The sequence below is a fragment of the Erpetoichthys calabaricus genome, chromosome 2, assembly GCF_900747795.2.
Source record: "Erpetoichthys calabaricus chromosome 2, fErpCal1.3, whole genome shotgun sequence".
Lineage (NCBI taxonomy): Eukaryota > Metazoa > Chordata > Cladistia > Polypteriformes > Polypteridae > Erpetoichthys > Erpetoichthys calabaricus.
In genome coordinates, this window is record NC_041395.2 from 54,562,279 (window position 1) to 54,584,256 (window position 21,978).

The window sequence follows — 21,978 nt, forward strand, 5'->3', positions numbered from 1 at the left end:
AAGTTTAATTGGTGTCAATTTTTGATTTAATTCAGCATTGTGATCTTTAAAACCATTACGGACTTGTAAAATAATTAGGTGCTCATGTTGACTGCACAGAGTCTGGGGGGCTGGGAATACAAGCCCTAAGTATAATTACCATTTAGTTTCCTTTCTCCTTTCAAACAATATCCTGGCAGGGCTGTTTGATACATGTTTTTCTTTGGCAGTCTCACTGTCACTGCTACATTTTCTTGCAACTAAGTGGCACATTTTGCACATATTAATATTTTTATATTTATAAGTCTGCTGATCATGACAGGTAATCCACATATAATGTATTCAGTTTAATAAGTAGGTTTTTTCAGTCTTTTTCATCTGTGTATTACATGTTATGTACTATGTATGACCTAGCTTAATCTGTCAATCTCTCAGATATGTGTCTAAAATGTTCAGTTAACAGAAAAGATACATGCTTTGGAGGATCAAGTTATTAGGCAAATGAAAAACTGTTTACTTCAATGATTAATTTAGTCTTAATTTCACCTTCATTTTACCTCCTGGACCAACTGTGTAGTCAAAGTATAGCCAAAACCAGCTGCACCATTTTGACAACAAAGTGATTAAATTACATACAGACAGGGTTGAGAAGTCAGACAATAGACATTTAGCGCCAGAGTTGGAGGTAATACTGCATAAAGCAAGACGTTACTGTAATTTAATTGGACTTCATTTTATTTTAAATAAGCGGTGCAATGCATTATACAGTAATTTAAAAACTTCTAATCGCAGCACTCTTTCTGACTTAACTATTACTTGCATTACACATACTCTATGGTTCTAAGCATATCATTGTCTTGAAAAGCAGACATTTCACATATCATTCGAAGATGATGCGTGTAGCTGCGATATCTGTGTCCTCTGCCCGATCTTCACTGCACATGTGCACTATTTTCAAACAGGCATACAGCAGGAGCTATGTCAGATCTGTAGAGACTACTGCCATCTCTTCTGTACTGCCATAGGAAGGAAAGCAGCAGGCAGAGGTGTGCAAAAAGGTCTGAAAGATGAATTGTAAGCTTGACAAACAAACAGGAGATTAAAATCAAAACAAAATGATGTGTTTTAAAGCCAAAATGGAAACTCAAAGTCAAAACTGCCAAGTCAGAAAATCAGAAACTGGAAAATTTAAACAGTGAAGGCTTTATTACTGTACATACCCTTGTTTAAGTTCTTCCGCGGATAAGTCGGGACTTGATTTTACCGTATACTTTTCAGTATTTTATAATGTCGGTCGCATAAGTCGAATGCGTAAAACTCATGCTATCACTCCAAGAGATTATGATATGCTAATGCCCACCTGAGAGAGTAACCACGAAGCACATTGCCTTTTTTTTTTTTCTATGTACTGTGCCTACGTGACCACACAGTAATACCCGAACTATTCTGAAGTGACGTTTGCACTGATTTGTGTTCTCACACCCTCATACACCTTTATCATAAGAGCATCCCTTATCTATGATGGAGTGTTCGATCAGAAGAAAATATGAAGCTGGTTTTAAATTAAACGTCGTTGAAATGGTGAAAGAAATTGGTAACTGCGCTACCGCAACAAAATTCGATGTATCTGAGAAACTGATGCGAGATTGGAGGAGGCAAGAAGAAGTAAAAATGTGTCATATTTTTGAACGGGCGTATAAGGCGGGTCTGATTTTATGATCGATTTTTCGAGTTTCAAGACCTGACTTATACGTGAGCATATACAGTATATACAATATTGAAAAGCTTGGACGAGATGCATGATGCCGGTTTAAGTATTGTTGTGCCAGTGACAATGTAGGGTGTGACTTCCAGGACTCCTTAACAACAGGTTGCCGCATAATAGCAACTAATTCTGAAAATGGTGACACCCATCAACAAAGTGCAGTGTAAGAAAAAAATTAAATGATGAGTCTTTAATCAAAATCAAGATTAAAAACAAAAGTAAAACCAAATTCATTATAACTCAAAACCAGAACAAAAACAGACTGTTGTCTACTGTTGTCTTGAGAAATTTCTCAAGCCCAAGAAAACTAAAAAAAAGAAACCAGCAAATCATATCAGCTACAGACTGTGGAACAGGTGATTGTGCGTCACCAACATCCTGCTCTACCCAAAACAAAATTCAGCTCCTCGCTTACCAAACGTCCAGCTCCTCACATTCCACAGGCTATAGCGAGGTATACTAGAGATACAACTAATTTCATGATATCTTATTATATTTTGTTTTAGTATAATAATAATTCTTTGAATTTATATAGTGCTTTTCTCACTACTCAAAGCGCTCAGCAATTGCAGGTTAAGAGCCTTGCTCAATGGTCAAAAAAGCAAAGTCCCTATTGGCATTTATGGGATTCGAACTGGCAACCTTCCGATTGCTAGTGCAGATCGCTAGCCTCAGAGCCACCACTCCGCCTGTATGACATTAGATTAGATTAGTATGACACAGTTGGATTAGTATGACATTAGATTAGACAAACTTTATTGCTCTCATGGGGAAATTCAGATGCACAAAGCAGCAGAAACTTTATAAACAAGATTACAGACTAACAGGACAGATAAAACATCAATCAATCAATCAATAAGTAAATAAATAAATGTATATTGTGCAACTTTTTTTCAAAAATCATGAGGAAGCACTGAATTGCCTAATAGCACTGGGCAGAAAAGACCCCCATAGGTGCTTCTTAGTACTTAGTAGTGATGGAATGAGCCTGTGGCTAATAGTGCTTCAAGAGAGTGCCTCCCTGAGGGGATAGAGAGGGTTTTTCATGATGGCATCCAATTTTGCCACCATCTTCTTCTGTATTTAGGTCAACTTTGTCTTTAATAATAATAATAAAGAAAAGTATGTGGGGTTTTACTTTGAAAGATAACTTTTTAGTTTTACAACACATTGAAAGAATGCCATTAACAGAGAGACTTTAATTCTAGTTTAAGGGAGATGGAGCGAAATGAACCATGGTGTACATCAACTTCTATAATGAAATATTAGGTGTTAATATTTTTGTTTTTGTGATGCACAATCCCTTGATCAAAGAAGTCATTTGGAATTAGATTTACAGAGATAAAAAAGTCTTCGATATCCAATCAAATGAAAATACCGTAAGTGTGAAATGTAATAAAATGTTGCGGCATATCTCATGTAGTTTGATTTTTTCCCCATCATATCACTTTAATGTTGAAAATTGAAGTTTTCCTTAATCATTAAGTGAACATAAGGAAATTACAAACTGAATTTTTTTTCTTTTTGATTGCTAAGTGATTTTGTGATATTTTGCAAAGATGGGTGATAAAACAGAGACTGGGGCAAACTGATTGTATTGCCCAATAAACTTAGTCCAACTGATTACTTACTGCTGGCCACTTTACTGTTTACTGACAACATGTGTGCAAGTGTTTCACTTTTCATTGTGAAAGTGTTTATTTGATCTTTGGACTTCAGGCTTCACACATTATATAGTTTATGCCAACATTTTGTCATTTACTACTAAAATATGAAAAACGTTTCTGTTTTAACAATGTGTTTACACAGATTATCGTAGAAACGGAACACATATGAAGTGCAACTCCAGCACTTCACTCCCAGATAATCAAGGCATGAGCTGGGAGAACTCTGTGCACATTCTGCAGCTGTGAGGGGATGGAATAGCAGGCTGCTTGCTGCTTGTCTTTATCTGCACATTTACAGGACAAAAGACACTGATGGAGAGGTGCGATGGGATTTAAAGTGGGCTGGATCTACGAGTTTTTTCATAGGCTCTGGTAATTCTAGTGTTAAAGAATTCTACAAATCTCCACTTGCTGGGTCAAATGTTTGAAATGTCACAGTGCTTATGTAATATGTGTAATGTATTTGCTATCTGCTGAATTTGTATTCACTGTTAATGGGTATTTTCTCATTCTTAAAACACTGAATGGACATTTGGGTGTCATCCTTCTAGCTTCAAAATAATACATATTTGCATGGGTTTACATCATAAGGTAAAAGTAAAGTAATTAGTAGTTTGATTACTTTTTCCAGGAAATAATGAGTATATAATCCCACTTAATTCCAAGAGAAGCCATTAGTAACTTGTAACAAATCACTTCCTTTGAGTAACTACCCTATCTCTGTTTTCCAGCCAGGTCATTAATTTAGGCTCAAGGCATATACTCAGCACTTGGCCACATCTTTGTTTAATGCAAATTATTAAAAGCTTATCACTGGTGATAAATGAACCCTGCAGTGAAAGACTGGAGCATGTGAGTAGGAAGCAAAAGCAATTCAAAAAGGCTTAGGTAATCTTCAGAACTGGGCAAACACAGACAAGTGAAAAGTGCTACAAGCAAAAAAAAAGAAATATAAATATAAATATATTGTGGGATAAGAATGGGCATCCCGGCCAGGGAGAAGCATAGGTTATTCCAAGAGGAATGATGGATGGATTGGCCGGCTGGGCAGAAAGATAACACTGTGCCCAGCCACTATAAAATAATGGATGGACCAGTGGAAGCCGAAACACGGGGCTGGGTTCCAACCCCCATTCACTAGGTGGCAGTGGTCCTTGTATGAGGACCCAGTCGGGACACATGCAGGGGTGTTAGGGGGATGGAGTTCAGAAGTGCAGCCCTGTAGGGGTCCCTTGGGATCGATAGAGGGCGCTGTCAGGGGAGGATCTTCCTACCTTCATTATAGGGTGTTTTGGCCCTGGAAGCATTCGCGGATCTGGCATAAAAGGAAGCCCTCTGCTACACATGAATGAGTCAGAGTCAGAATCAAATCCTTTATTTTACCCTATCAACGTGAGGTGCTTTACTGTGTCTGTGGTTTGGGGCTCTCTGGCGCCTTCTTGTGGTTATAATAAATTAAAAAAAAATGCAAAGTTGACTGACTCGTCCACTGTCATGCTGTCTGACTTACTCACTCATCAATAAAAACACTATTTCCCATTTAGTTCAAAAGCTATAATTTGTCACATTTAGGCTAGTAGGAATTCACTAAGAAAGGAATCCTACAACAGAAAAGCTAAATACCTCAAAATCTCAAAAACACTTTGATTTGATTGAAACATGGTGACATTATAGAAAAAAAAATTAACCAATACATGTTTTTCACTTCTCGAAATTTGTAAAGTAATAAAGCTATAGCAAGTGGGGTATCCTTGGGCACTGTGTTCTATAGCTGTGTTCGTGCAGGGAAATGAGGCATGCAGTTCAAGCAAATGAACGCTACAAGGATAAGAGAGCCACCGTACAAGCTGTAGCTATAACCGCAGGGAGAAATGGGGCTGGCAGTGAGTGGAGAAGAGCAGCTGTCCTCCGTGGTGGTGAATTGCGTGGAAAATGAGATGTGAAGTGGACAAAGAAAAGTTAAGAGAGTTTCAAAGAAGACATGGTTAGCAAGTGGCCTCCATGGGTACACAATACATGGACTACAAATCCCATTAGCTAGTGTCGTTCTATTCAATAAGGGCGCACACAAAAAGGCGACCTTCAAAAGGGCGACCTCAATTGGGCGCGGAGAATAAAGGCACACGTAAATAAAGGCGACCTCAATTGAGTGCCGAATAAAGGCGCCTGTAAATAAAGGCGAGCTTCAAAAGGGCGACCTCAATTGAGCGCCGAATAAATGCACGCGTAAATAAAGGAGCGCTTCAAAAAGGTGACATCAATTGAGCACGGCAAATAAAGGCGTTCATAGATAATTTAGTTGAAATGGCTCTGGAATATGTGAAGAGCAACAAAGGTGCAGATCTACTCATAGTCGAAGGCTATACATTCAGAAAGGAGAAAACTATCAACGGGAAACACATCTGGAAATGCACTGAATATAGGATTGGAAAATGTTCGTCTCGCTGTCATACCAAAAATATAGAGAGCTTTAGAAATAGTTCGTTAGAAGTAGTTTGTTAGAAGTTCATGCATTAATTAATTGGATGTTTTAATATTCTTGCTTTCACCTTTTTATACGTTCAATCATTGCCTTTATCTAATAAATTTTCTGTAATAATTTTGTTGCGTTTGCCTTTATTCGCTGCGCCCAATTGACGTCACCCTTTTGAAGCACTCCTTTATTTATGCACGCAGTTATTCGGCGCTCAATTGGGGTCGCCCTTTTGAAGATCGCTTTTATTTATGTGCACTTTTATTCGCCGTGCCCAATTGAGGTCGCCCTTTTGAAGGTCGCCTTTTTGTGCGCGCCCTTATTGACGGATACCAGCTAGTGTGCCGCTTCAAATGATTTTATCAGCCCTCACAAAGTTTAAATAAGAGCATCGACAAACACAGCATGTCATCAAAGGTACCGTAGCAAGTCATGCATTTAATTCGACTACATTGGGATAACAACGCCATTGTTTCACTGGATTACAGCGTACATTTTAGAGTCCATTGTTTTGTCTCATCTTGGATTGTGTTTAGACATGTTGAATTTACAACATTTATTTATTTTATTTTAATCTAGAGTCTTTTCTGAGAAATGTGTTGCCAAAACTAGTATATGCAGTGTTGCTAAACACTTAAGGAGCAATCTTTTGTTCTTTCTTTCTTAAGCCAAATACTTGTTTTTAGTAAGTTTTCGCCAATGCAAATTCACGTGAAATGTAATGTACTCAAAAGGAAACCCAGCTATTTTACTAATTACCTATTGTGAGGTTATATTTGACATCATTTACAAAGTGAGATTCAGGAAACCAACCGGAGAGTGGAGATGAGATGCACATGGCCATACATGCACTTCATTTTACGGTGTACACCATATGTGACGATAAATCTGAAATGAACTGATTACACTACATCTTTTATCAGTGCACAGCCTTGTGTTTATAAAAAGCCAACACTGTTGTCCACCTTCAAATTATCATTATTTGCAATACCAATCAGCATTAAGCTCTCTTTGAAGTTTGATGAATGGAGATTCCTATTTTCAAAATGTAATAAGAAGAAAACTGGATGGTGCTTTTAAATGAGTAAAAGTAATTGGTAATCTTGTTTTTTCATTTATAGACATTTATTCAAACAGATTGTATACTAAGGCAAGTACTAATTTTAGGCCTTGATGCTAATGGAGAGTCAAATTTTTAGCAGTTTATATAGCTTTGAAAGAATGAACTTTAAATCACCTTTGTAACATTACCAAATGCTATCGGAGATATCCTTTAAAATGGAATTCTGCTGCAATCTCTTTCACACCAACACCACCAAGGACCCTCTCACTTCAGTTCCCACCAACTATAGAGACTTTCCATGGTCCATGCTGTTCATAGTTCAGTAAATTATTTCTTTTTTCCTGTTCTGTTCTGTGTAGTGTTTAAAACATAAGGTTCATTACATGGGCCATGTACATATGCAGTATATAAATGTTATACCTGTTTATAGTAAGTTAAAGTGAAATTCATTGTTATAACTATATTATCTGGCTGTGGGTTTGTCAAAGAAAAAAATAGCTTGAACATACAACTGATAAAAAGCATGGAAAGAAATGCTTGGGTGAAAAATTAAAAATAAAAATTGTAAACATCTAATTATGATAGTAATATGTACTCAAAATTAAAAACATTATTCTTACTGATTACCTATTTCAGTTCAAAAGAATAGGAATATAGATTCCTTTAAATTTCTCATTTGCAATATCCATCAACAAAAGCCAATTAACCAGGAAAAGCAGGAATTGATCTACAGCAGAAATCTTCCACTCACGGGCAATTGCATGTAGCATGTTCAACAGATAGAAGTTCCACAGAACCAATATTAGCCACGGGAAAAAATATAAATATTGTATACAGAAAAGTACCATTATAACTGAGGCCCATTGTATTATAAAATTTCCTGGCTGAACCTGGGTAATATAGCTAGTATAAATTCAAGTTCAGCAACATAGTCCTACAGGGAGCAACAGGGAGCAAGTTTAATATGTCACTGTGCTCTGTACAAAAAATATTTTATAAATCCACTCACATGTACAGCTAAAACAAGGCCAGATTTAGCACACAGGGGATCATCATTTAGAACTGCTAGGCAAGCATAAGACAAGACAAGTTAAGGACAAACTGTGAAATGGGCATTGTACTATTTCTGTGTGTCAGAGTCAGGATTAGATCTTCTTTTCCTTGTTTGGAATGGCATGAATTACCTAAGTGGGAGCCTGCACATGGAGAAACAGTATAAAGTCTTGGAACATTGCCTGGCCCACCTTTGAAGCCGACGGACGGATAACAGATACCGTCATCCGATCCGGAAAAATCCTTCCAATGCAGCGACGAAAATGTCAAACTCTACACAAGGTTTTTTCATGACTTCCTTGTCTGTTATGCCACGTAAACCATCATTAAAGAAAGCTAAGTTATTTCTCCTATGTGATTTCTTACTGCCGTATCACTAAGGGAGGGGTATCGCTTTTTTATATTTTATCTATATAGTTTCGGGTTATGTAACATGCCACAATTACAAACTTATTCCAACAAGGGAGGGAGCTAGCGCTGCCTGCAGGATTCATCCATGTCTTGAAATTCTTAGACATATCAAAAAATTTAATTATTTCATTCAAACAGCAAATCACACCCCCGAAGACATTACTGAAAAACATGAGGAAGTGCACTTAAGACAAAGTCCAGAAAGTATTTCTGCACACAAAGTGTAATTCTGAAACAAACTGCTGAGTCATGTGCCGGAAGTGGAAAACATGGCAACTTTTTGAAAATATATCTAAATGTGAGATATTGGGACATAATTAAGTATTAATGATCTCCTCTCATTTGTAAAAATTCTTTGAGTCAATGTATTTCTGTTGGAGAATAAAGGCAATTCCACACGAATCAGGAATGCTCCACTTACAGTGAGGTCATCAGTGGAGTTCTGAGGAGTGTGTCCTTAGACTGTTACTTTTTCTGATTTATATTAATGATTCTAGTATACTGTAGTTAGTACACTTGTGAAATTTGAAGTTGGCATTTAAATTGGAGGAATGGCAGACACTGAGGAGGCAGTAAAAAAGAATTCAAAAGACCTGGACAAGCTTCAGACCATGGGGGAAATCTTAAACAACGCTCTTTGAAATAGAATAGTGCAAAGTGTTACACATAAGCAAAAGAAACTTCAGTTATACAGTAAATACAAAATGGGAGACACTGTCTTACAGGAATCAGCCTCTGTAAAGGATTTAGGGGTTTATGTTGACTAAACATTTTCATTGTCTAAGCAATGCACGGAAGAAATTAGAAAAGAAAATGAAATGTTAGCTTATATCAGCAAAAACTGTTGAATATATATTGAGGGACGTTATACTTAGATTATAAAATGCACGAGTGAGACCATCTGAGTATTGTGTGCAGTTGTGGTCAATTCGCTACAAGAAAGACATAGCAGTACTTGAAGCTATGAAGAGGAGACAAACCAGGTGCACCCTAGAACCTATGGACAGGTTGTACCCTGACATACTCAGACAATTAAACCTGATTAATCTTGAGCAGAGGAGACTGCATGGGGACCTAATTGAGGTGTTCAAAATCCTCAAAAGTTTTGATAAAGTACAGTAGATAGAGGAGGATTCCTTCAGCTTAAAGGTGAATCATGCACTCAAGGACACCAGTGAAAATTAAATGCAACTAGGATTAAAGCCAGGAAGTACTTCTTTACCCAAAGGAGATATGGGAATCTGGAACAAACTACGGAGACATGTAGTTTAAGCTGTCAACCTTTAAGAAGTATCTGGATGAGCTATTGGAACAGCTTAGCTATCAGCTAAATAAACAAACCTGATGGACTGAATGGTCTCCACTAGTCTGTCAAATGTCCTATGTTACACCAAGATATGTATACTAGAAATCAAAACAAAAATGATATACATAATTCTAAATATATTTTTGAATAGCTGTAACCAGAACCCAAACTAGAAATCTGTGTTCTGGAAGTGCCTTTTCACCTCTGCTACACTACTAAGTATTTCCTTTGCCATGAAAGTGAAATTTCAGACACTTGCTTTTTGGTGCTGACATGTTATACAGCAGCAACTACAATGTGTGGAACTCTCTTATTATATTTGTTTTATTTTTTATTACCACGCTTCTTTTAACTTCACCTGTTTGTTGGTACAAATCTTGTAATCGATATTTAACCCACTTCCTTTTGTCCAAATGACTTGAAATTTTGCACACTTACTTCCGATGACAATACATGAATCAATAATCAGAAATGAAATTTTCATATGAAGCATAGTTAAAGATTTCACCAATAGAGGGCGCTAGTAACAGATAGATATATTAAAGTGTTAAAATATTGATCACAAAATTATACAAAAACAAACCCTAAAAAGTTGAAAGTAATATATATATATATATATATATATATATATACTGTATACATAAAATACTTTTTAAAAACCACGCTTATATTAAGTTAAAAAGTGTACTAAAAAGTAAAACATACTGTAAGTCTCTCATACATCACTTGTAAAATAAAAGTGTGGGGGCTTTTCATCAATCAATAAAATCTTAGCAAAAGCACCCACGCTTTTATTTTAAAAAGTATTCTTTTATCTATATATTTTTAATATACAGTAGATTGACCTGGATTAGCTGATATTTGCATAATACTGCACTGTTAGTTATCTCCTAATAGTTCTTTATACTAGTTAAAGGTGTGTTTTGTCTGAGAATAATTATGATGCTAATCACTTGATTAATTTTGGTAATGGAGGGGTGAGGCCCATTGCACTGGTCTACAAAAAATATTATTTGTTTGCTTCTGGGAACTTCAGAGCAGCTCTTTATTAAGTTTTTTACACTAATTTCATATATGAAATCGGAATTAAGCTAGCACATCAGGTTTTTGAAATACACATCATTGACGTTTTGACACTTTTGAATGTCAATATAATATTTCAAAAAGATACCTAGAGTTTGTCCCACCAAAATTGTTTTGATGTGTTTATTCTGAAAACAAACCAGAAGACAATACCAGAGACACGGTAAAGTATATTTATGTCAATTTACCTCAATATAAAAGTGAGGTCAGCGTGCCCAAAAATGTTGGAGGCACTTTCTTTTGCGTTTGTACTGCACATTCGTCTCTCTTTGCAAGAACCAACAGTAGTCACCCATCATGCTCAGAGTGAATTTTCCCTGATATCAGTTTTCCATCACCTTTATATCTTGATGAAATCTTTCCCCATATTCATCTCTAACATCGCTTAGATTTGGTGGAAAAAAGTCGAGATGAGAATGTAAAAAATGCGTCTTCAGTGACATTCTGGCTCCTGTAAGCTAATATACTTTCAGCATATTCTCCATAAGCTCAGCATAATTCTCTGCTCTGTGCTTGTTAAGAAAATTCTGGACAACCTGCATGAATGAGGGTGCTGATTCAGCTGACTTCAGTTTCTTTTTGAACTCATCGTCAAGCATCAGTTCACAGATTTCAGGGCCAACAAAAACACCTTCCTTAATTTTGTCTTCACTTTTTTTGAGACCAAACTTATTTCTTAAATGCTGAAACGCATCGCCTTTACTGTCCAGTCACCCTAGTTGTCCAAGACCTGGAACATCATAACTAAAAAATGGGACATGCTGGACGAAAACGGTTTTCAGATTTGGAGTCAGCAAGTGAAATTTGTTAAAGTACAGGTGAAAGAATCCCAGTAGCAAAATGCTTGTTGACCAGTGTAATTAGAACAGGCAACAGGTTCTGTAACTCACCATCCTTGAAGTAGCTGAAGGACAAAACAAAGTTGGCTCAGTCACCACTGGCATTAAAACTATTTGGCTTAAAGTTCTTAATGTTCTTGTTCCCATCTTTCTCTTTGCGTTGTAGCGTTTGGTTTATCATTTTGGTTTTGATCATTAAGTTATCAGATTGCCTGGTTTTGACAACTGACTTGATTATAAAGTTTTCATTTTGATTTTGTAGTAGCTTATTTATGGATTCCCTTTGCACTTGTGTTTGAACGTTGATAGTTTCTCCATATTTTTCTACCTTTATTGAAACTGTTCATTTTTAAATTTTTGTCTTAGTTTTGTGCCTTCTTTGAATTATTTTCATTCCCATAGCTTTTTATTTCTTCCTTCATTCGTTCTTCCTGTGATGCTTTTGAAGCATTTTTAAGACACAAAATGAAGTATATTAGATGCAATATAATACATTCCTCCGAATTTAATCCAGTCGAGCCTCAGCATGCTTTTTTGCTGAAATAAATTATTTCACTGAAATAGTTTTACTTCATAGAATAGTTACTCAACTAAAACCTTCCACTTGAATCCTTGGCCCAGTCTCAATAGGCTTTTTTTAAAGCTGTATCTGATGTGCTTATTGACGGTGTGCTTGACATAATTAACTCATCATTAGATAAGGGGGTCTTCCCAGTTTCTCTAAAGACAGCAGCAGTTAATCTCTGGTTCAAGAAAAATAATCTAGACTCTTATATCTTTGACAGCATTAGAGCTATCTTTAACTTGTCTATTTAAAATAAAATTCTTGGAAAAGTAGATTTCAGCAATTAAATGATCACTTAAATATTCTATTCTTTAGTTAAGTTTCAGTCAGATTTTAGAATAAATCATAGTACAGAAACTTAACTGGTTAGAGTAGTAAACGACCAGCGGGTTAATGCTAACAGAGGCCACACTATCTGTTCCTGTTCTTCTAAATCTGAGTAAAGCATTTAACACCACAGACTACAGTATTATTATAAATCGACTTAGACAATTGGTCAGTCTCTTGAGAAGGGTCTTAAATTGGTTTTAGTCTTATATAACAGGAAGAACATTGTTTGGTAGTTGTGGTGATTGTAGTTTGGCAATCCATAATATTTTTTATGGTGTACCACAAGAATCTATTCTGGCCCCGCTCTTATTTTCAGTCTACAGGTACATACTTCCATTAGGCTAGACTATTTCAAAACACAAGGTGAACTACCAGAGGGGACGCGCAGCTTTACTTATCTATAGCACCTGATGATCCTGACGCTCTGGGCTCTCTGATCCAATGCCTTTCTTCACGCTTAATAAGGAAAAATTGAAATCTTAGTGATTGGCAAAAATGTAAATATTTTTATAATCTGCTATATAATAAAACACTGAATTCTATGCGTCCTGTCACTTTGAGCAATTTGATTGGTCAGTTTGGCTTTGGCGATACGATGATAGAGGAAGTGTGAGCAGGAGAAACGGCATGGGAGGAATGCGGAGAGTCACCTTCAAAGACAGCCAGTATACAAGTGGACAGGATGTGAGAAAGCCACCTCAAAAATAATGAGAGAGCCTGAGAAGCAGGCTTTATGGGAATGTGCTCAACAGAGGGGGCACCAGTGAAGAATCATTCATACACACATGCGCACGAATACTGGGGAAAGTAGCTGAAAGTACATGTAGGTCAAGAGACAGCAAGTATTTTTAAATTATTCTCTTATCTCCCTTCGAAAGGAAGCGTGACTAGTATATATCTGTAATATATTACAGAGTATTGTAATGCATTCCTAACAAGACATTAATCAGTTGCAGTTAGTTCAGAATGCAGCAGCAAGAATTTGAGGAAAAAAAAGAAACTTTAGCACATCTTCCTAGTTTTAGTATCATTACAGTTATTACCCATGTCCTTTATAACTAACTTTAAATACTATTAATGGTATATAAGCTTTAAATAATCTTGCTCCTGCATATATTTTGGAGAGGTCGTCCCACTACATATCAAGTTGTAACCTTAGATCTTTTAATAGCAGGCTTCTTATCATTTGAAGAGTATAAAAGAGATGGTGAGGTAGTCTTTTGCTGTTTTATACCAAAAATCTGGAATACTTTACCAACAGAGATACACCAGCCTAACTCTGTGGATCATTTTTTAAAAAAACAATTAAAAACTCACGTTTGGCTTTTTTTGTAGCTACATTTTAGTTCTACTCCTAAAAGACTATACATGTACAGAATGATCATATCCTTCATGGATATGCAATCATTACTAATCTAGCAGATACTCCAACTATGCATGAGATCCTCTGCACTGAACTTTTTAGGACAAAGCCTAAAAAATAATAAGTAACTACTTATGTTTGGTACAATGCCCGGTAGGTGTTGTGCAGTCTTTTGGCCTTTGAATTTGGTTTCTTTCTTCAATCCAAGGCATTGTCTCTTATTAGGAAATCTTGTAATTTGTAGACTGAGGACGGACCACTGCAAATGAGGCAGACAAGTGACAATTTAAAATCAGAATAAAATACAATGAGAATTAAAGCGCGCATAAAGTTGCAAATAGTACATATTCAAAATCAATAAATAGACCAAATAAATAAATACTCCACAAATCTGTCCCAGTAAAAACAATCAGTGTTAGAGTGTTCAAAACAGTAATAGAAATCCAAAAAATAAGTTATAATCCAAAGTGGAGAGGTAACACCGATTTTGTGCCTTCTTTACTCTTTCAACATTCTAATCAGGATTTAATGATAGTTTCCACTGAAGAAGCCCATTGAATCTCGGTCTGCCACCTCTTAGTGCTCACCACAGACCAAACTGCCTCCTCTGCCGGTCACCACAACTCCACCAGGCACCTTGCCTTGTCACAGATGCTGCTGTGTTGGGACCTCCCTGCTTCAACCAGCTCAGTGGCCTCTTCTCTTCTGGCAAGTTCTATATTTCTGCTGTTTAGCTAAAGAGAGACTATCTGCCTTGCAGAGCCATCATCAGCCCTCGGTCCTGCTCTCCACAAATTAATCAGCATGACAGATGCTTCCCAGCTTGTCCTCCTCTCTGATACAACATGTCTTCCAAAAGCAATTGCACATTCCCTCTCTTTACTATATTATATATATATATATATATATATATATATAATATAACCAACCCCATCCTCTGCACTAACCCTACCCTGCTCCCTTTGTTACTTCTTCATGCTCAGCTGGGGCCTCCTGATTATAGTAATGCAGCTGAACATTAATCATCATTTAACCTTAGTGCATGCCCCGTGACAAAATCAATAAAACCATTAGTGTCAAAAACAATAAAAACATTAAAGGAATTAACGACTAAAATAATTAACACTCCTCTTAACTGACTTCGCCACAGATCATATCATTGAACTTCTCTTCAGAGACTAAAAAACAATACTATACATAAGGACAACACCTTTCTACTAATTATATTCTATTTGGTATAAAAGCATATTTATTTATTTTTTGTTATTTAGACATTATTATTCTTATTTAATTTGCTTTTACTTTTCTTGTAGTTATTTCCTTGACATCTTGTAAAGCACTTTGAGCTACTGTACATTGTGTATTAACATGTACTATTGAAATAAATGTTGTTGTTCCTTTTCACTTTTTCTAGTTATGTGATTTTGCTTTGAATTTTGCTTTTGCTTGGATTCTTTTTTTTTTAGACCAAACCAAAACACCAAAACACAAATCATTTTAGAGAATAATATAGGAAAATATATTAGCCCCTAACTAACATGATTTCTTAAAGTTTATTTTTAAAGAAGGGATGCGATTCTTTGAAGTCAGGTCTAGTGTGCCACCAGCTTAGGCAGGGCATGAGCGTGCAGATTATTCCACATTATTCTACAAAGACAATGTAACTTTTTTTTTTTGTTTGATGATCCATGTATCATGCCCATAATATACCAGAATGGTATTTTCTGTTTTTATGATATGTATTAATAATTTGTTATCAAATTAATTAAGTGGCTTCAAAAAACGAACGTATTAGTAACATTTAAAAACAACCATTACACACAGTGAGATCAATTATGATAGTATCCATCCATCCATTATCCACCTGCTATATCCTAACTACAGGGTCATGGGGGTCTGCTGGAGCCAATCCCAGCCAACACAGGGCGTAAGGCAGAAAACAAATCCCGGGCAGGACGACAGCCCACACACACACACACAACAAGCACACACTTGAGACATTTTATAATTGCCAATGCACCTAACCTGCATGTCTTTGGACTGTGGGAGGAAACCGGAGCGCCTGGAGGAAACCCATGCAGACACGGGGAGAACATGCAAACTCCACGCAGTGAGGACTCGGGAAGCGAACCCGGGTCTCCTAACTGCAAGGCAGGAGCGCTTTATGATAGTATACATACTGTAAATTATTATTTAGAAGACAGAAAACTCGCAAAAATGCAAAAACCACAAACTAAGTGAATTTATTAACAGCACCATGCATTTCACAATGTGGGAGGTTAAGACCTACTGAGGATTAGCCCTAATGGTTAACAGAATAGGTTTCAAGGACCTGAATACTAAGGAGTGAAAATGTACCCTGGGCTGACAAAATCATACTCAAATACTTTCAGTTATACCATTAATGATTGTGGAAACTCAACATCTTTGTAATTCAACAGAACAAACTGTACAGAAGAAAACACATTTGCTACAACTCTGTTTTTCTTTAATTTTTTATTTGAGGTTGACATATAGCAGATACTGTATGTAATTAGCTCTGCCTGTTATGATCCTACCACTCAAAAAAGGGGGTCAGGCCTCAAAAAACCACAACCCAGATCAGTGATTGACCTTGGTCTGGTTCCGCAGAGTAGGCCCACACCACCAAGGTCAGGCTAACTCCAAGCTCAAAATGTAGGATTACAGCCTGCAGCGGCTCAAAAATGGGACAAAGGCTCTATAATCCAACTACCTTTAACATGAGGCAGTGGTCAAAAGCCAGTATATAAAAACAAGAATAGTAAATCAAAAACCAGCAATGTCAAAGCAGCCTGTCTCAGCAATCATAGGGCACAAGGCAGGAGAAACCTTTGGACAGGACACTAGTTCATCACAGAGTGAACACGCATACTGTACATTAAGTCCAATTTTGTAATGCCAATTCACCTTTCTGGCAGGAAACCCAAGCAGACAGAGCGAGAACATGCAAACTCCATACTGGGAACATCTCGGATGCAAATCCCAGTCTCTTTACTACAAGACGCCAGTGCCTACCACTGCACAACTGTGCTGTCCATGACAAAGACTAATATACACAATGTTAACATAATACAAAATTACACAATAATTAATAAACAATACAATATCAAATAAATAAAAAGGAGAAAAACAAAGCCATAAACAGAATTAATAATACAATACACACAATTATGTTTAAAAAAGGCAACAAAAAGATTCAACAAACGAAATATAAACTTAAGCCAGGGCAACAACCCTGGCCGCACCATAACTCTGCCCGCAAATGTACTGTATATCAGCCACTGCTGTTAAGCTGCATTAACTAAACCCTATTTAAGAACATTTTCTGGGCTCATTTTATACCCAGAAAGTTTTTAGAACAATTAAGACTTTAGAGTTATGATATATCAGCAGATTTATTAAACTTGTAAAATAAAGGCTTAGTACTATATCATTATAGCAGATAGAGCCCTTCCCTTGAACTCATTATCGAGTGGCCAAAGGGCTGCAACATGTTAAAGATGGCTACAGTGCAGAGCTTACATATATGTAGAAAAGTACACTTTGTGTCCAAGAGTGCCTAATGACATACGCTTTTTCAAAACAAATTCACTGAGCTGAGGGGCCGACATTAGAGGGGGCTGAGGTGGGCACTATCCCTCTCCACCACATTTTTTCTGTGCCCCCAAATGAAAATTGGTAAGCAATTTGTAGGAATGACATCAGTGTCTCCTGCGGGATTTCTGAATATGGTCCATAATTTCCTCTGCTTCCAAAACAACCCCTTTCAGAAATATCAGCAGTTATCATTGAATTGTACAGTTGTATTTTTTTCCCCACAAAGGAGAAACACCCCATCTCAGTCTGCAAGTTTCCTATGGGAAGGACGGCCATTTCTTCTCTGAAATCAATTCTTCATGTTGTATATACTAATATCCCGCTTTTTGCTGGCAGTTTTCTGATTTGCTTATTCCAAGAAAATAATAAAAAATACAAAACAATTTACAGAACATGCTATAGTGTATTAGAAGTAGTACAGTGGGCAGGTGCTACTATTTTTCATTACTGTAGCTCATTTCACTCCCCTCTAGTCAAAGCAGTCTAGAAGTGCAATCTTCTAACAAGCACTCATTATTAACAAAGATATCAATAGTGGTCGGCAGACAAAAATTGTTTTTAGCTCGTTTTGATTCTGTTCAGCATGGCAGAATAGCTTTCCCTACATTTAGCTTTTATCCTCATAATTTTAGGCACAGAATTGAGAGACATTACATTCTGTATTTAATACATTACCTATATTAGGTAACGCATGCTCTTTCTTTTAAATAATTAGTCTAACTATTTGAATAATCATCAATTTCTGAACGTATTTTGGATGTAGAATGAATTTTCTCAAATATTTTAATGTCTTAAATTCTTCCAAGACATAGTTAAGGAACAATTACCAGTTACGTTCTGAACCAGAATAAAAGCCTTGGGACTGATTCTGCTTCCTATTAGACTGTCCGGCACATATGGAGTGTGCTATAGAATGCCTGGGAGTCAAAGCTCAGCCCCTCAGAGGTTTAATTCCATTCAGGAATACTTTTGATAAGAACTTTCCTTCTGGCTGTATCTCAACTTTAATTTTAATGGATTTTATATCATCATGATTTGTCTTTGTTAATAATGGAGACTGCTTCTGTTTAAGTGTTTGTTTAACACAAGTTGTGCATTTATGCATGTAAATGCGGTACAGTTTATAATTCACTGTTAAAATACTATTTAAGTACAAGCATTCTCAGCCTACATTCCGTGCTATAGTGAAAAAAGCTTATATTTTTGTTGTTAAGAACAGGGCAAACACATATTTTTTGCTTATTAACTAAAACTTCTGCAATAGTTTGTTATGTAATTGAACATCTATTTTTTTAAACCTGGAGAACAAAGTATAATGCCAATAAATTAATACCATAATATTCTAATGCAAAAAGTCATTCATTGACTCTAGTTTAAGCCTCAAATGAAGATAATTTCATTTTATTCAGCCTTTCATCTCCTCTCTCTGTAATTTTATTTGAATTCGTATTAAAAGGAAAAAGTAATCTTTATTTTCAATAAAGCATATTATTTTAATAAAAACATATAAATGCCCTTTACTGTGTTTACAAAAGCAAATTATAGCAAAGATGGTGAAGTTTAACGAAAAGAAAAGCACCTAATTTAAAACAACGTGCCAAGATTACCTTACTCCAAAGTTTGTGCTTCTGGACCCTGTTGGAGAATCCAATGCGTCTCCTGGCTTGGAAGTCCTGTCTCGATTCATTTGTAGTAATATTGAATTGAGTTCGCTAATTACATTTGCCTTGGGGTCGGGGGTAGGGGGGCTTTTAACATCTGGTGGGTCACCCCAAAGTTTTGAGGTCCTTTGCTGTGGGGACTTAGCAGTGTCTGTCTGAGCACCCCCTGGGGGTGGAGGAGGTGCCGGGGGAGGAATCACAAAAGTGTCAATGTTTTCTTCAATTAGGGCATCCTTATAAAGTGCATTGCTTTTGTTAATTATGGGCTTCATTTTTGGTTTTGGAGGTACGGGAGGCTTGTCAACCAGAAATGCTTGCCCATCTGCATAGACAGTACAGGTATCCAGGTTCTCCCCACCCTCGGAAGACAAGGTGGAAATACTGGACACTGTTGAGATAGTGCTGGTTGTTTCCAAATGATGGTCACTGCTGCTCCTGCTATCCACTTCCTCAATCCCAGAGTCTGCAACATTATCAAAATTCTCTGGGGGTGGCACAAATGTTGGCGGCATGCAGTTCGAAAGACTAACTGACTTCTTGCTTTCTAAAGTGTTTGCTGTAGCCGTAGCCACCGCTACAGCAACTGCATGGGGATTGTACGCTGTTAATGTGGGACCAGCTGCCCCATTTTTCCTTTGCTTTAGCAGGTCCACTAATAAAGGAGTTGCCGCTTGATCTTCGGGAATGTCAAAGCTGTTTGCAAACTCCAGTGGTGGAGGCAATGGCTCAGTAAAAACAAACTCCTCGTCAATGTCTACTGATGCCAGAGGAGGAGGGGGTATACGGAAGGGTAGCACAACTGGTTCATCGACTGAGCTGATAGTGATTATAGTTTTTGTAGAGGCCAAACTGACTGGAGGGTTCACCACAGGTGGACTGGGCTCAATTGCTGCCTGGCTAGTGTCACGTAGCTCTGATGGAGCATTGTCTGCTGTCACAGCTTCCTCCTTTTCACTTTCTGACAAGCTGTTCTCTTCAGTTTTAGCTCCATCCACTGTGTGAACCATTAATAGCCCTGCTGATTTCTGCTGTGAGGTATCTACAATGTTGATCAACATGTTCATCTTCTCCTCTGGCTTCTTCTCCTCTTTTGCTGGTTCACATTCATATTTGGCCTCCGTTGCTTGCCTTTTGAGTGCAGCCCTTTGATTTGGCCGACTTATAGTGGCTGTTACAGGGAAAGTAGTTTCCATGTTGGACCTCATCTTAGTGTCAATAAAAAGTGGCTTGTTAAGGTCTGCCTTTCCAGGCTCATTCTTTGCAGGAGCCACTTGTGTTTGCTCCTTCATTGCTCTGTCTCTTGCAGCCAAAGCAAGAGCCAAAGGAGAATTGGGATCAAGCAACTTGCCAGTGACTGGATGCACATAATTATTTCCATTAGAATTATAACTTTTATCAGCTCCAGTACTTACTTCAGTGGTCTCACCTTTAGAAGGAGCATTCACTGTCCTTGTGTTAATAGGTTCTTTTGGATAGGTAGGTTCTGGACTGCTGAAGGCTGTCACATTTCCACGAGGAAGGGCTAGCAGGTTAGAAGCCATAAGAGTTCTCAAACGTTCATCATTGCTAAACATTCCTTCGTCAATTGATTTGGAATGTCTTAGTCTAGGGGCTGGTGTAGGTCCCACATCTTCATCTCCCAAATCTGTTGAAAGGAAAGCTGGTGAATTTCTTTGGGCTTCTAGCCTTTTCTCTCTGTCTCTTACTGCACCAGCAATTGCAGCTGCGAAAGGACTGCTAAAATTTAAATTATCTTCAGGTCTGAGCTGCCCCGGATGTTCTGACATTTGGGTATCAATCTCCATACTGCTTCCCTGGCTGCTTTTCCCACTGCTGCTGGTAGATGGCTCCTTGACAATGATTGTTGGGATTGGAATTGAACAAGTTTTTTCAGGGCTGTCTTCCACATTGGATTGTTTTACCAATGTCCCCTTCCGTCTAGCTGGCTTTGCAGGCACATAAACTGCTTTGTTTCCCATCTTCCCAACTTCTGAATATGGGTTTTCTGGCATCTGGGCCCTTCTGTTTCTAAAGTTTTGCTGATTAGAAGCATTTTGCTTGTAAGCCTCATCTGCATCATATTGTTCAGAATCTTGCCTGTAATACATTCCTTTATCTCTTCGGATAGTGCCTATATTTTCAGATCTGTTGGGCCCAGGACCTTTTGGTGTAGAATTTTGGGTGAAACCCGGCCTAATTGTGCCATAGCTTCTTGCTGTTGGTGACTTGGGGGTATTGTAGGGAGGAGATGGAGGCGAAGTTGCTGGAGGGGGTGGAATATCCTCTGATGTGTCTGGCATTGAAAGGCTCCGGGTAAATTTTAGCAAAGGTGGTGTGAGAAATTGCTTCTCCTCTTCAGTTATTCCTGTAGTAATACAAAAAACATCTTTATAATTTAAAGCTTTGCATATTATTCCAGTCTAAATTATCTTTTACTTTTGAATATTCAACCAAGTACGTTAATTATATCTTTGACTTCTAACTGCATCCATCATGGATAACATGTTCTTCTATTTTCCAAATCTGCATTTTTATTTTATAATTTTTGTAGACTTAGCTTATTCTGGTAGTATTGGGAACAAATGTATCATGTAAACTAAAAACAGACAAGATCAGACCAGGAACTAAATCCAGATCACATGGAGCTAAGATTTAGTAGTGTTAAACCACCACACCAGTGTACCATCCTTGAAATTTACCAACAACACTAAATAAAAAGCAATTTGACTTGATTGTGAATCACAAATTTGAGTATGTATACAAAGTAATTGCTTTGTTTAAATAATGGTCCTGACAAGGGCA

At 37.3% G+C, this 21,978-nt stretch overlaps 1 protein-coding gene across 1 annotated transcript in view; it reads right to left on the bottom strand.

The window, feature by feature from the left end:
• The window catches only part of shank2b (SH3 and multiple ankyrin repeat domains 2b), a 971,122-nt gene that overhangs the window by 74,556 nt on the left and 874,588 nt on the right, over positions 1-21,978 (bottom strand). Inside the window, exon 26 of the mRNA XM_028793812.2 lies at positions 19,123-21,541. Within this exon, the coding sequence (XP_028649645.1) occupies positions 19,123-21,541 (2,419 nt within the window). The remainder of the gene's footprint in view (positions 1-19,122; positions 21,542-21,978) is intronic.